Source organism: Pleurodeles waltl, chromosome 12 (genome assembly GCF_031143425.1).
Source record: "Pleurodeles waltl isolate 20211129_DDA chromosome 12, aPleWal1.hap1.20221129, whole genome shotgun sequence".
Classification (NCBI taxonomy): domain Eukaryota; kingdom Metazoa; phylum Chordata; class Amphibia; order Caudata; family Salamandridae; genus Pleurodeles; species Pleurodeles waltl.
Genome location: NC_090451.1, coordinates 675,427,509 through 675,441,003, shown reverse-complemented (window position 1 = coordinate 675,441,003; position 13,495 = coordinate 675,427,509). Strand labels below are relative to the sequence as shown.

Below are 13,495 nucleotides of genomic sequence, written 5' to 3'. Positions count from 1 at the left end.
GGCTGGTGGAGATCTGCTGGTGCTCACTAACTTGCACGCAGGAATGCATTACCATTGTTGCCACTCAGTGCAGAGCCATGGAGGAAGCACATGCTCGAGCAATGTGAAAGCACATGGTGAGGACAGAGGACATTACCAGAAGCAGGCTCAAGGACGGTGAGCTACCAACCTGTATTCTATACTCTTGCTCGAGTGAGACTTTCTTTTGTATCTGGCACTGGTACACAGTATTTGGCATTTGGCACCTGGCATTTTGGCACCTAGAGCCTTGAAGCTTGAAGTCTTGGAAGTCAAGGAAGCCTAGAGATCAGTGCAGTTCAAACTTGCAGAGGAGCAGAAAGTTGCTGATCTGGGGCCATCTCAGGGTCTCATCAAGGACTGGAGGTTAGGCGACTGGCAGTAGCCTGCCTGTTACGCACTCCACAGAAGCGGCCGGCAGTAGGTCGGTGCAGCTTGTAAGCATGTGGTCCCTACTGCCGCTTTTTCACCTGTGCCCTCACCCGGCCCCCTTCGGCACTTCAACACATACATCACAAACTGTAAGCCTCTGGATCGCTCTCCAGAGCTGATTGTGGTACTTCTTCACTAAAATTTAAGCTTGCTCCTGCCCCTCTCCCTAAAATTGGGAACCCAAAGCAAGGGGAGTGGCAGCGCCTAAAGGCAGCTCCTTCCAGTACAACATTTAAAGTTATTGGTCTAAAACCCCATGAGTTCGGGGAGAGTCAGGAGACTGTACATTAAAGCACTTTCTAGGAAGAGACGCAGCAGACATAACAGCTCGCCAGGCCAGGAAAAGAAACAAGCCAAATCAAAAACTAAAACGCAGTCGGTTGAGCCTACAAATGAGTCTATAATGTATCCCTTTATAACATTCCCTGATATAGCTTCAGAAGGGAAACCTGGCACCCACAACTCAAACACAGGAGTCTTCATAGCCAAACCTTCGATCTGTACTCATCATCCCAAAATGTATGCAAAGTTTAGTTGCCTTCTACTCAAGCAATGAAGGACTCAAGGAGCTGCAGAAGTCTTTACTGCCCACTGTGCCTTGTAGCCTCCCTAAAGGGGCCCAGGTGCAATCTTCCTCATTATCCGAGCCACCCACCAACCCCCCAGAAGGATCCTTGGGGAAGTCACTTAGCAAACACCGCAAAAGATGCCATGGATTTCTTAGCAGTGGGGTTGCCAGCAGGAACGTGACCGGCACAAGGAACCAAAAAGCAGGTCTCCTTTCAACATGAGGAAGGAGTTAGTCACACATGCCATGATTCACCCAACCTAGCAACACTCAGAAGCACAGCTCGCAGCATTGCAGATCTTAGAGATGACACTGGGGGTAGGGCCACTGGGTGCAAAGTTTAAACAAGGGGCAGGGTGATCTATGCTCTGAAGAGTCTTCTACTCTGCCCCAGAAAGACTCAACAGGGCCTGCAGGCCCAGCTAGCCCTGTGAACACTGGCAACAATCATCGGAATACTTCCCAACCCCTTTCTAGCGGCACAAGGAACAAGGCTGTAGAAGAGCAGGAGGATCATGGGGCCGAGGGGCACTTTCATACTTTGGGATGCTGGAATAGGAAGAAATGGTAGCCTCCTACCCACAGTCACCTTGAGAACCCCGGGTGCCCAGCCCTCATGGAAAGGATGTGGAGCCTACCAGAGAAAATACATTGACATCGGACAGTGTCTAGTTATCCCTGCTGAGCACTGTACAGTTGTCAGTGAAGGCATTGCAATACCAATCAAATAAAATGGACATCCAGCTCTCACTCCTTAACATCCTGGCCTTATTTGTTGCTGGCATCGAAGACAAGTTGGGGGAGATGAACCCACTGACCAGGCAAGCACAGACAGAAACTGCCCTGATACAAACTAACTGGTCATGCATCCCCATTGTTGACTTGTTATCAACTCTTTCGACCATACTCAATGACCTAATGACTGATCTCATACAAAGATTGAAGTCCCATTGGGCCCTAGTAATCTAAATTGAAACTCTCCGTTTAGCTAATGAGGCTCCTCTAAGACCTCCAAACCATGCTCAGACTGTGGAGGAGGGCAGTGGACGTCTAATTTCTAATACCACTGGAGCAGCTTCTGTAACTGCAACTTCTGCTAACTGGAGCAGCCAATGTACAAGCTTGAAGATCAGTGGCACCCTAGGAACTGATACAGGCCCTGCTGCAGCAGAGTACTCAGCCGCCTCTACCGAGGTCTTCTGCTAAAAAATGGCCCCAACCATAAAAAATAATGCCAAAAAACAGGCGGTCTCAGAGGAGGAATTGACGGTAAAAAAAAAAAAACACCTTCCATAACTAGTTGGGAGTCTACCTCTTATTTAATGAGCCAGTAAGGCAGTCTGAGTCGCCTCATGAATAACATGCTCCCTGGTCACCGGACAATCTGGTGGCCGACAATCAACCCACCGTAAATGGCAGTGCGGGACAGCCAGCCTCAGCACCTTGGCAGTGGAATCCCTCTCAAATCCGCAAGACGGCGATCAACCTGAAGGCATGAGCAGGCTCCAGAAGCTGAGCCTAAGTCAGTAATAAGAAACACAGAGCTTGAGCCGGGTCCAGGCATAGAGTTAGAACATGGATGTCAGCTTCCACTGGACAGTAAGACCACTGTTCATCAAGGTCCGGAGGCAAATGGTCATACATGGACAGAGAACATCAAGTTACACAGTCAAGGACCTTGGAGCCATGCACACCTCACTTACATTCCAACAGACCTTAAAGAAAGCACCAAACTTTTAACTTTCACTCCAAAGTATGTATCAAACCTTGAAGATTTGAAATCAAAGGCCCTCACTGCAATTAAATTTGTACAAATGGATGGCACCACTGGAGGTGAATCAACTAAGGCCACTAGGAGAACAATTCCAACTGCCCAGAGAGTGCTAACCAAATTGCCGATCTTTAAGAGGTGGGGCATAAAGATCACCCCTCATTATGACCCAGGGTACCCCGCACCCTTGCTCACCCCAGTCAACCAACAGGGGTGTTCAAGAGTTCAAGGTAACCTTTTCCACGCTCAAGGGGCCTAGAGGGTCCTCTCCAAGGCACAGGGGTGCCACATGCGAACAACGCAGCCAGGAAGGGCATGAAATTAATCCACAGGATGGGGACGTGAGGTGGTTCTCAAGGACAATCAACCAGCATCCTTACGGTACACGTCAGAGCCCAGTCCAGGAGGTTCCCACTATGGTCAACAGTCGCCCTTTCCGTCTGAGCTCCTGGAACATTAGTGGTCTCACCTCCAAGCTACTGGACCCTGACTTCCTACAGTATGTGCAAGCATTTGACATCATCCTTGCTCAGAAGAGTTGGCTTGCTAAACTACCTCACATACAGGGTTTTACATATTTTTTTGTCACAACCACAAAAAGGGCTAAACATGGCCACATTTTAGGGGGGTCTCGCAACATACTGATCAACAAGCGTAGCCTCAGCCATAGCTCTGAACACTAATCTGCACTACTTGCTATTAAGATATCTACTTTAATTAACAGGTCAGAAGCTGATGTGTTAACACTTATGCAAACCCTAGAAGCAAGTAGGCCAGCAGGGCTTGTGCTGGCGGTCCTTCATGGCCCAGCAGGGCTTGTGCTGGCGGTCGCCTCCTGAGCTGCAGGGCTGGTGGTGGTGGGCTCCAGGGCAGCTGGGCTGGTGCTGGCCTCCTGGGCAGCTGGGCTGGTGCTGGCCTCCTGGGCAGCTGGGCTGGTACTGGCCTCCTGGGCAGCTGGGCTGGTGCTGGCCTCCTGGGCAGCTGGGCTGGTGGGCTGGTGCTGGCGGTGGCCTCCTGGGCAGCTGTGCTGGCGGTGGCCTCCTGGGCAGCTGGGATGATGGCGTTCTTCTCCGCCGTGATGCTCTTGCCAGACTTGCTGAGTTTCTTGTGCCCCTTCCCCACCTTGGAAGGTGTCGCAGGTGACTCCACACTCCCACCTGGACCCCTGGAAGCGGCTTTGGTGGCTGGAGTCTTCCCCCTCTCCCACCGGGCACTGGACAACTTCTGATGCTTCACAGGTGGGGGACTCTCTGTGCTGTGGCTCCGTGTCACACTGGCTGCCCTGGTGGCCGGTGCACTCCAGATTCCGGTGACTACAGGCACCACTGGTCCCGGAGATGTTGTGGCTGAGGTGCTAGTTCGGGACCTAGGAGACGGATGGGGTGGGGGAGGTGTGGGAAAGAGGTCAAGGTTGGACAGGAAACGTTTTTTAGAGACACTGGGACAGGTAGCTGGAGGGGGTTTGGGAGTGGAGGAAGAGGTTGTGGTTGAAGGAGGTGTTCGTTTGCTGACTGGGTGAAGGTGCATGCGCTGGAGGCTGTCGTGAGGTGGATGGCTGTTGAGTGGGGGTGTGCCTGCGTTTGTGTATCTTGGGAGGGGGCGTCACAGACACACTGGGAGAGGACACAGGGGACGTGTGAATGGTAGTGGGGGTGGTGACTGCACGTGAGCGGGGTGTGGTGGTGGGTGTGCTGGTGATGATAGTAGTGACTGTAGAGGTAGTGCATGCAGGTGTGAGTGTAGACGAGACTGGGAGGGAGGAGGGAGACGAGGAGGAGGGGGATACAGTGGAGGCAGTGGATGTTGGTGTGTCTGCATGTGTGTGATGCTAGTGTGAGTGCCTGTTTGATGTGTGGTGCTTATGTTTGCCTGAGCTTCCCTTGTGTGTTGACGTGTGTGCATGCTGGTCTAGAGGTGTGCTTGGGATAGGCTGGGGTACAGGGGAATGGGTCTGGGTCTGGGTGGAGGAAGTTGGAGGGGGGAGGCTAAACACAGGGACAATGGCTGCCATCAGTGCTGAGACCAGAGTCTGAAAAGGTCGCTGAAGGGCCACCTGACCAGAATGAATGCCCTCCAGGAATCCATTGATTTGTTGCAACTGCCTTTCGACACCCTGAATGGTATTCAAAATGGTAGACTGCCCAACAGTGAGGGTCCTGAGGAGGTCAATGACCTCCTCACTGAGGGCAGCAGGGCGGACTGGGGCAGGGCCTGAGGTGCCTGGGGCGAAGGTGATGCGCACCCTCCCGGGTGAGCGGGCACGGGGCAAAGGCTGAGGGGCTGCTGGGAGGGCGGTGCTGGAAGGGGGGGTGGTGGCTGTACCTGTAGATGGGGTGGGGGACAGATGTTGCCACCACCACAAGGGAGCTCCCATCAGAGAATATGTCCGTGTCACTGGTCTCAGCCCCTGTCCCTGCCGTGGAGCTCCCCTCAACCTCCGTCCCACTGATGAAGTCCGATTCCGTAGTGTAGCCCTCCATGGACATGTGGGATGCAGCCCCCTCGTGCTCCGGTGCCACTGCTCCTCCGCCTGATGTTGCTATTGCACACAAGAACAGGGAGACCACAAAAAGGCGGGACGACAGAAGAAAGATATGTTGAGTGCATGCATTACTGCTACCGTTGGCGGACACAACAGACACAGAAGCCCCCAGCACTACGCCACGCTCTTGGGCTCCACTGTCCAATTCCTGGGAAATGGCCTACTAGGCTATGGACGACATCTGCACACATGGATGACACAGGGGTCTGACTAGGTGTACTTGGCACTCTACAGAGGTGCGGTGGGGTGCCACATGGACTGCCTTACAGAGGGACCTTGCCTACGGAACTCGCCCTGGCCTAGGGAAACCCACAGCCCACCTCCCCCACCCAGACTCCTCCACTGCGCGCAAAATCAGCAGAATGAGAGTGTACTCACCTCCTTGTGGCTGCTGTGATGCCCTCAAGCGCCCATCCAACTCCAGGTACGCCACCGCCAGGATCCTGAACATCAGGGGGGTCATGGTGCGACGGGCACCCCTCCCACGTTGGGAGGCCATCCCCAGCTGAGCCTCCGCCGTCTTCTTGCTCCAGCGGCGAATGTCCTCCCATCTTTTACGGCAGTGGGTGCTCCATCTGTGGTAGACCCCCCAGGGTCCAGACGTCCTTGGCGATGGCACGCCAAATATTTTTTTTCTGGTGGGCCCTGACCTACATGAGTTGTACAGGGGGAAGAGAAACGTATTACCAACTGCACCGTCACAGTCATTGGCCCCCATCCCGACCCTTGCCATGTGGCACATGCACTCACCGCCATTTCATGCACGCCGCACTCTCCCCCCTTTCTTCTTTCATCCACCCCTCTCCACACAGGCATAGCCCATACAGCATGCTCCCAGTGTACTTACTTGTTTGTCTGGAGAACCGTAGAGTAGCGTGTACTGGGGGAGGACCCCATCCACGAGTTTCTCCAAGTCCTTCGTGCTGAAGGCAGGGGCCCTTTCCCCAGTCGCACAAGCCATTGTCTCTTCCAGACCGAGGTCACAGCAGCACTTGCAGTGTAGGTCCTCTTCTGTCGAAGATCAGGTATTGAGTGATTGAACAGATAGAAAATGGCATTCACGTCCACGGCTGTGCGTACCGTCACCGCCGGCGTACATAGTCATTGGCTCCTGGGACCCATGGGTCCAATGCTAACCAATGCAGCATTGCGCCACGGTCTTCGACCGCCTACTTCGACGTTCTACAACGCCAGGGCAGTTACCTCACATCCCATTGTCCCACTTTACAGGTCAGGCAGCCACCATTTCAGGGGCCCACATGGCTTCATTTTCAACTGCGTAACACATACCTAGGCCTAGAATCAACACACATACAGGCCACTTTTTAGATTATGGTTGCTGTTCTGTGTAAGCTGTGGGTACGTACCTCTGAGTTGTTTGACTCTGTGCTCGCTGTTGTCCTTCATAGGCACCGTCCGATGGGACATGTGAGGAGATGGCAGCATCCTCCGGTGTACCGACCGTTGGTGGACCTGTCGACAATGGAGGAAAGACATGTGATAATCACATACAGGCTTGACCGTGCCACAATCCAGGAACTGTGTACCCAGCTGGAGCCAGACCTGATGTCAGCTATCCGCAATCCCACAGGAATACCCCCTCAAGTGCAGGTGCTGTCAGTACTCCATTTCCTTGCAAGTGGGTCATTTCAAACAACTGTGACCATAGCATCAGGGATGTCCCAGCCAATGTTTTCCAGCGTGTTGTCCAGAGTGTTGTCTGCCCTTCTGAAACACATGCAGAGCTACATCGTTTTCCCTCAGGTGGAGGATTTGCCTGTAGTGAAAGGTGATTTCTATGCCCTGGGACATATCCCCAACATCATAGGTACCACTGATGGGACACATGTGGCTTTGGTCCTCCCCCCACAGGAGTGAACAGGTGTACAGAAACCGGAAGAGTTATCATTTGATGAATGTACAGATGGTATGTTTGGCCGACCAGTACATCTCCCATGTGAATGCCAAGTTCCCTGCCTCAGTGCATGACTCCCACATCCTGCGGAATAGCAGCATCCCTTATGTCATGGGTCAACTCCAGAGGCACCGTGTGTGGCTATTAGGTGAGCACATGGAAGCTAGTCAGTGGGAATGGTTGTCTGGGTCTGGGGATATCCCTCCAGGTTTGTGTGTGTCTAACAGTTGTCCCTCGCCATTTGCAGGTGACTCTGGTTACCCCAACCTGTCATGGCTACTGACCCCAGTGAGGAATCCTAGGACAAGGGCAGAGGAACGCTACGATGAGGCCCATGGGCGAACTAGGAGGGTGATCGAGTGGACCTTCGGGCTCCTGAAGGCCAGGTTCAGGTGCCTCCATATGACAGGTGGATCCCTATTCTACTCACCAAAGAAGGTGTGCCAGATCATCGTGGCCTGCTGTATGCTTCACAACTTGGCTTTACGATGACAGGTGCCTTTTCTGCAGGAGGATGGTCCAGATGGCGGTGTTGTTGCAGCTGTGGAGCCTGTGGACAGTGAAGACGAGGAAGCAGAAGAAGAAGACATGGACAACAGGGACTCAGTGATCCAGCAATATTTCCAGTGAGACACAGGTAAGAATACAGCCTGCCTCCTACATGTACTTTAACACTACTACCTCTCTACTGTCTGTCGTTTTCACCCAGTGTATGGTTACTGAGTTGTCACTTTCCCTTACGATTTCACAGATCTGGGTCCTACAGTGTGACATCTGCTTTGATTCCTCATGGACTAGAGCTGTCTGACATAGGTATGTTGACATTACAAGTGAAAGAGTGTTTTGCCACAGTAATTGCTAATACAGTGTTCCGAAATCACAGACTGACTCCAGATTGTTTTGTGCTTTAAGGGTGTTTATTTTAGTGCTCAAAATTGGAGGGGGTAGCAAAATGGTAAGGGGTGATGGCGGAGGAATGTCCATGGCAGAGTCCAGTCTATTAGTCTCACAGGTGCATTGCCCAAATGGGCATAGGAAGTGGAGCTGGGGCAGTTTAAGTATGGACAGGGTGACAAAGTGGGACAGTAGGAAGACAATCAGGGTAGTCTCATTTCTTGTCGGGGGTCTTGGCATCGTTCTCTGTCTTTGTCCTGGGTCTCAGGGACCGTTTGTGAGGTGGTTCTCCCTCTGCAGGGGGTGGGGTGCTGTTGTGGTGGTCCTGTGGCGGTGCCTCCTGTCCACTAGCGCCGGCGGAGGTGGTGAGCAGTTCATCATCCTGGCTAGTATCAGTGGCCCCTTGTAGTGCCACAGTGTCCCTCCTGGCGTGCACGAGTTCCTTCAGCACCCCTCGATGGTCCCAGGGTGAAGTTGATGGTTCTGAGTTCCTCCCTGAAGCCCATATACTGTTCCTCCTGCAGGCGCTGGGTCTCCTGAAACTTGGCCAGTACCGTTGCCATCATCTCCTGGGAGTGGTGGTAGGCTCCCATGATGGAGGAGAGGGCCTCGTGGAGAGTGGGTTCCCTTGGCCTGTCCTCCCCCTGTCGCACAGCAGCCCTCCCAGTTCCCCTGTGTTCCTGGGCCTCCGTCCCCTGGACCGTGTGCCCACTACCACTGCCCCCAGGTCCCTGTTGTTGTTGGGGTGGTGGGTTAGCCTGGATTCCCTGTAGTTGTGGACACACTGCTGATTGACATGTCCTGGGGACGGAGGTATGGGCCCGCTGGGTGGGTGCTGTGCTGTGCTGGTGTTTCCAGAGGGGGGAAGCTCTGTGGTGGCCTGTGACTGGGTGTGGGGAACCAACTGTCCAGAGGTCCCCGATGGGCCGGGCTGGTCATCTAGATCCAGTTGGACAGAGGTGTTGTCATCACTGTTGGCCTCTTCTGGTGGTGGTGTGGACATGTGTGGACCCTCCTGTCCGTTGACGTTGGGTAAGGGTCCTGCAGGGGTATAAAAGGATGTTTATTACATCTGTGTGTGGCATGGTGTGCAATGGGTGGGTGACCATGTACCCTAGTGCTTGCATTCCTGTGTGGAACCTTGTGTGCTGATGGTTTAGGGGGGTGTATGGGTATGTGCAGTGGCCATGCTTTAGTGCTGTGTGTCCATGCATCGTTGTTGCATGCAGGGCTTGGTGTTGGGATGGGTGGGTTGTGATAGTGGGACATTTGTGAGGAGTAGGAGTGATGGGGGTGGGGGTGGGGGTGAGGGTGGGGGTGGGGATATGTGATGGCATGCAGGTAGGGTGGGGGATGTAATAGTTAAGATTTGACTTACCAGAGTCCATTTCTCCAGCTACTCCTGCGAGGCCCTCAGGATGTAGAATCGCCAAGACCTGCTCCCCTCATGTTGTTAGTTGTGGGGGAGGCGGTGGGGGTCCGCCGCCAGTCCGCTGAACCGCCAGGTGGTGTCTTGAGACCATGGAACGCACCTTCCCCCGTAGGTCGTTCCACCTCTTCCTGATGTCCTCCCGATTTCTTGGGTGCTGTCCCACTGTGTTGACACTGTCCACTATTCTTCGCCATAGCTCCATCTTCCTTGCAATTGAGGTGTGCTGCACCTGTGATCTGAATAGCTGTGGCTCTACCCGGACGATTTCCTCCACCATGACACTGAGCTCCTCCTCCGAGAACCTGGGGTGTCTTTGCCGTGCCATGGGGTGGTGTAGGTGATGTGTGGGGTGGTATGTGGGGTGATAAGTGTGCTGATATGTAGTAGTGTGCTGATATGTAGTGGTGTGTAGTGTGAGGTGCGTGGAAGTTATGTGAGTGATGGTGTTGTGTGCCTGTGGATGCTTGTTAGTTGTTTGTGGTGTCTCTCTCTGGCCTTCGTTCGTGAATTTTGGTCATAGGGGTTTGTGGGTGTGTGTTATATATTGTATTGGGTGTGTGGGAGTGGCGTGTGTATGTGTATCAGGTGTGTGAATTTTGAATTGTCCAATGTGGCTGTGTTTTGTAAGTGTGTGTGTATTTTGAGCGCGGCTGTGTGTACCACCAAAGGAATACTGCGGTTGAAAGACTGCTGTGTGGATTTGTGTGTCGTGATAGTGTGGGCATATTTCTGTTTGCGTGACGGTGGAGGTTTTGTTTTCGCCAGTTTATCACTGACCTTTGGTGTGGCGGACTTGTGTGGGTGTCTGAATTTTGGCGGTTTCCGTGCTGTGGGTCATAATAGCTGTGGCGGTTTTCCGCGTGCGCGGCGATGTGTTGGCAGTCTTCTGCAAGCGGTAAGCGGCTTTTACCGCCAATGTTGTAATGACTGCCTATGTCTGCTGCCCTGATGGACTACCACCCACCAAATTGGCTGTAGGGCTTGACTTGGTGATATGTTTTATGGAGGACTCGTGGACCCTGTTATAAGGGTTTTGCAGACTATACTTGTGCACCATAGGCTAAAAATGGACTATGAAAGCTAAAAGCATTCAAGGCGCATGGCTGGCTTTTACTTTTAAATCTAAGTCCTGCAAATCTGATTTTGAGGAATGTCCAAAGTCAAACAGTCCAAATATCTTTAACTTGTAACCCTTTCAAGACCACTGACAATATTGTAAGGCAAATTTCTTAAAAGTATTGAAAGACTTTATATCGAAACAAGCACCATTACTTTCCTGAGCAAAAACACAATTTCATATCCAGGCTGCTATAATTCCATTTGATGATTACTTCTGTAGTGGAGAGCAAATATTTGTTGACATTTTTTAGCAAAATATTCCAGGGATCACTGACTGTTCTACAACAATCCCTGTATGTAAAACTTTATCACATAGATGTCCAGACGTGCTAAGGCACAATAATACATATTGTGTAATGCTTTAAACATTGAACTATGGAATTAAGATATATTGAGCTCTTGCTCTAGACTACTTCAGAACCTATATTGTAGCTTGCTGGAAAAGCCTTGGGATTACTGAAGTCTGTTGGTGGGGTCTTTACCAAGGTGACCAGTCCCACAGACGGGCAAGGTGGAAGAAATCACTACATTTTCAGCAGGTCACAGAGAATGACATAAGGAGTATTGCATGAAGCCTTCTACAACAGAACACAAGGGTCTGAATAGTCACATAAACCCTCAAACACAAGTATTCCTGTCTTTTGCCCTTTATGAGCGATCCCCTGTTGTCCATAATTCTCAATTTGACACTAGATTTCTCTCTTAACTTCCTCTTAGCCAATCCTTATTCACTTTGTTGACCTTTTATTAAAAGATTACCTGAACTGCAATTTCAAAGAACAATCATCAAACTTTTAAGGTGCTAGACAAATCCACCCATAGAATGCATATAAAGATCAACCTTGGACTCGGCTCTTCCCACTTCCCTTTCCAAAAATAGATTCTTTTTTACTGCTCTTGCACCAAGTCAGTATTGTTTTCCTGTAAGTTGCTCTTTCTCTGCAAGAAATCCTGACATTTCTGTCATGCGATGTTGACAATAAATGCAGTGATATATTGCATGCACATCTGCTCAATTATGCTTTCATTGTTTTCTCCTGCATAATTATGCTCTACTACCTCTACTGCAAAGGAACATACTGACAAATGTTATAAATAAATTAAATGTGTTACTTTCTATGGAAGGCCCCAATATCTGTGTGCAGTCCAAGCTGCCCCCCTGGTTTCAGAAAGCTGACTATGGAAGGCAAGCCTGCCTGCTGCTTTGAGTGCGTCCGATGTCCTCAAGGGGAGATTTCGAAACAAACTGGTATGCACTATTTATCTGGATTCAGTTGTAAAGTGTAGTTGAGACTTAACATGACATTAAGTTAATCCTCATTTCAATGTTAATTTATATTTAAATATTCTGCTTTACCTTTCTTTCAGACTCTGTTGAGTGTTACAGATGCAGTTGGGATTCTTGGCCGAATGTAAGGCAGGACACTTGTGTTGCAAAAACGATTGAGTACCTCTCCCATGAAGAGCCTCTTGGTGCCACTTTGATGACAATCTGCATTTTTTGCTCATTGTTCACATTTGTCGTTCTGGGACTCTTTACGCATTACAGAAACACTGCAATTGTCAAAGCAAATAACCGCTCACTCAGCTACCTGCTGCTTTTGTCTCTTTCCCTCAGTTTTCTGTGCCCATTGGCTTTCATCGGTTATCCTACCACTGTTAAGTGTCTTCTTCGTCAAGTGGCCTTCGGCATCATTTTTGCTTTTTGTGTCTCTTGCATTTTGGCCAAAACCATTATGGTGGTCATCGCCTTCAAAGCAACAAAACCGAATAGTGACTTAAGGAAATGGATTGGGCCGCGGTTATCATATATTGTCATCTTTGTCTTTACACTCATTCAAGTTCTTTTATGTGTGTTATGGTTACTACTGTCCCCACCCTTCTCAGTCTACAACACCCTCATTCAACCTGAGATGATAGTAGTTGAATGCAATGAGGGGTCTCCTCTAGCTTTTTGGTGCATGCTGGGATATCTTGGAGCGCTGGCCGCTGTCAGCTTCATATTGGCTTTTTTAGCAAGGAAACTGCCTGACAGTTTCAACGAGGCTCAGTTAATCACCTTCAGCATGCTTGCCTTCCTCAGTGTTTGGCTGTCATTCATACCAGCCTACCTAAGCACCAAGGGCAAGTATATGGTGGCCATGGAGATTTTTGCTATCTTGTCTTCTACATTTGCACTGGTTTCTTGTATATTTTTCCCAAAATGTTACATAATCCTTTTGAGACCAGACAATAATTCAAAAGAGCATCTTCTGGGCAAAAAACTGTGCAGAGTAAGAACTTAACTTATTATTTAGGTTGAGAGAAAGCTACGCCATATTTTTATGATATGTGTACGACAATATTAAAAGTAATTATCCTTACAGATTGAGATACTCAGAGACTAAAGTGTGAAGAGTCTTCAGATTTTATCTAGTTTAAACTGTAAACAAGTGAGAATATATTGAATTAGAGATGGGTAACAGTAAATTACTGAGAGGTTTTTTTCCCCAATGGGTTCTGAGTGACAATAAATAGACAATATGAGTGAAGCTGGAGTTGTCTATGATGTTACTCAAAACCTCGAGGTGAAACCACCCCATAGTTCACTTCTTACCCATCTATAATATGATATTGTATGTGCCCCTACCACAAAATCATCTGCCCTTTCCTTCAACTACTACATTTGGGCAGGGAAGTACTGGGGGAGCCATACATACAATGCTCTGCGTCACAAATCTAAAAGAAAATAGCTGTCCATCTGCCATCCATTTTCACCACACTCTGTGCTCTCTCCTCCGGAAGCAGTGCTTGTTGATTACCAG

General features: G+C 50.3%; 1 protein-coding gene across 1 annotated transcript in view; it reads left to right on the top strand.

The window, feature by feature from the left end:
• LOC138267203 (extracellular calcium-sensing receptor-like) overlaps positions 1 to 12,976 on the top strand; it is a 59,053-nt gene extending 46,077 nt beyond the window's left edge. The window contains exons 5-6 of the mRNA XM_069216056.1: positions 11,817 to 11,940; positions 12,060 to 12,976. Coding sequence (XP_069072157.1) covers positions 11,817 to 11,940; positions 12,060 to 12,976 — 1,041 coding nt within the window. The remainder of the gene's footprint in view (positions 1 to 11,816; positions 11,941 to 12,059) is intronic.
• Positions 12,977 to 13,495: the final 519 nt, after the last annotated feature.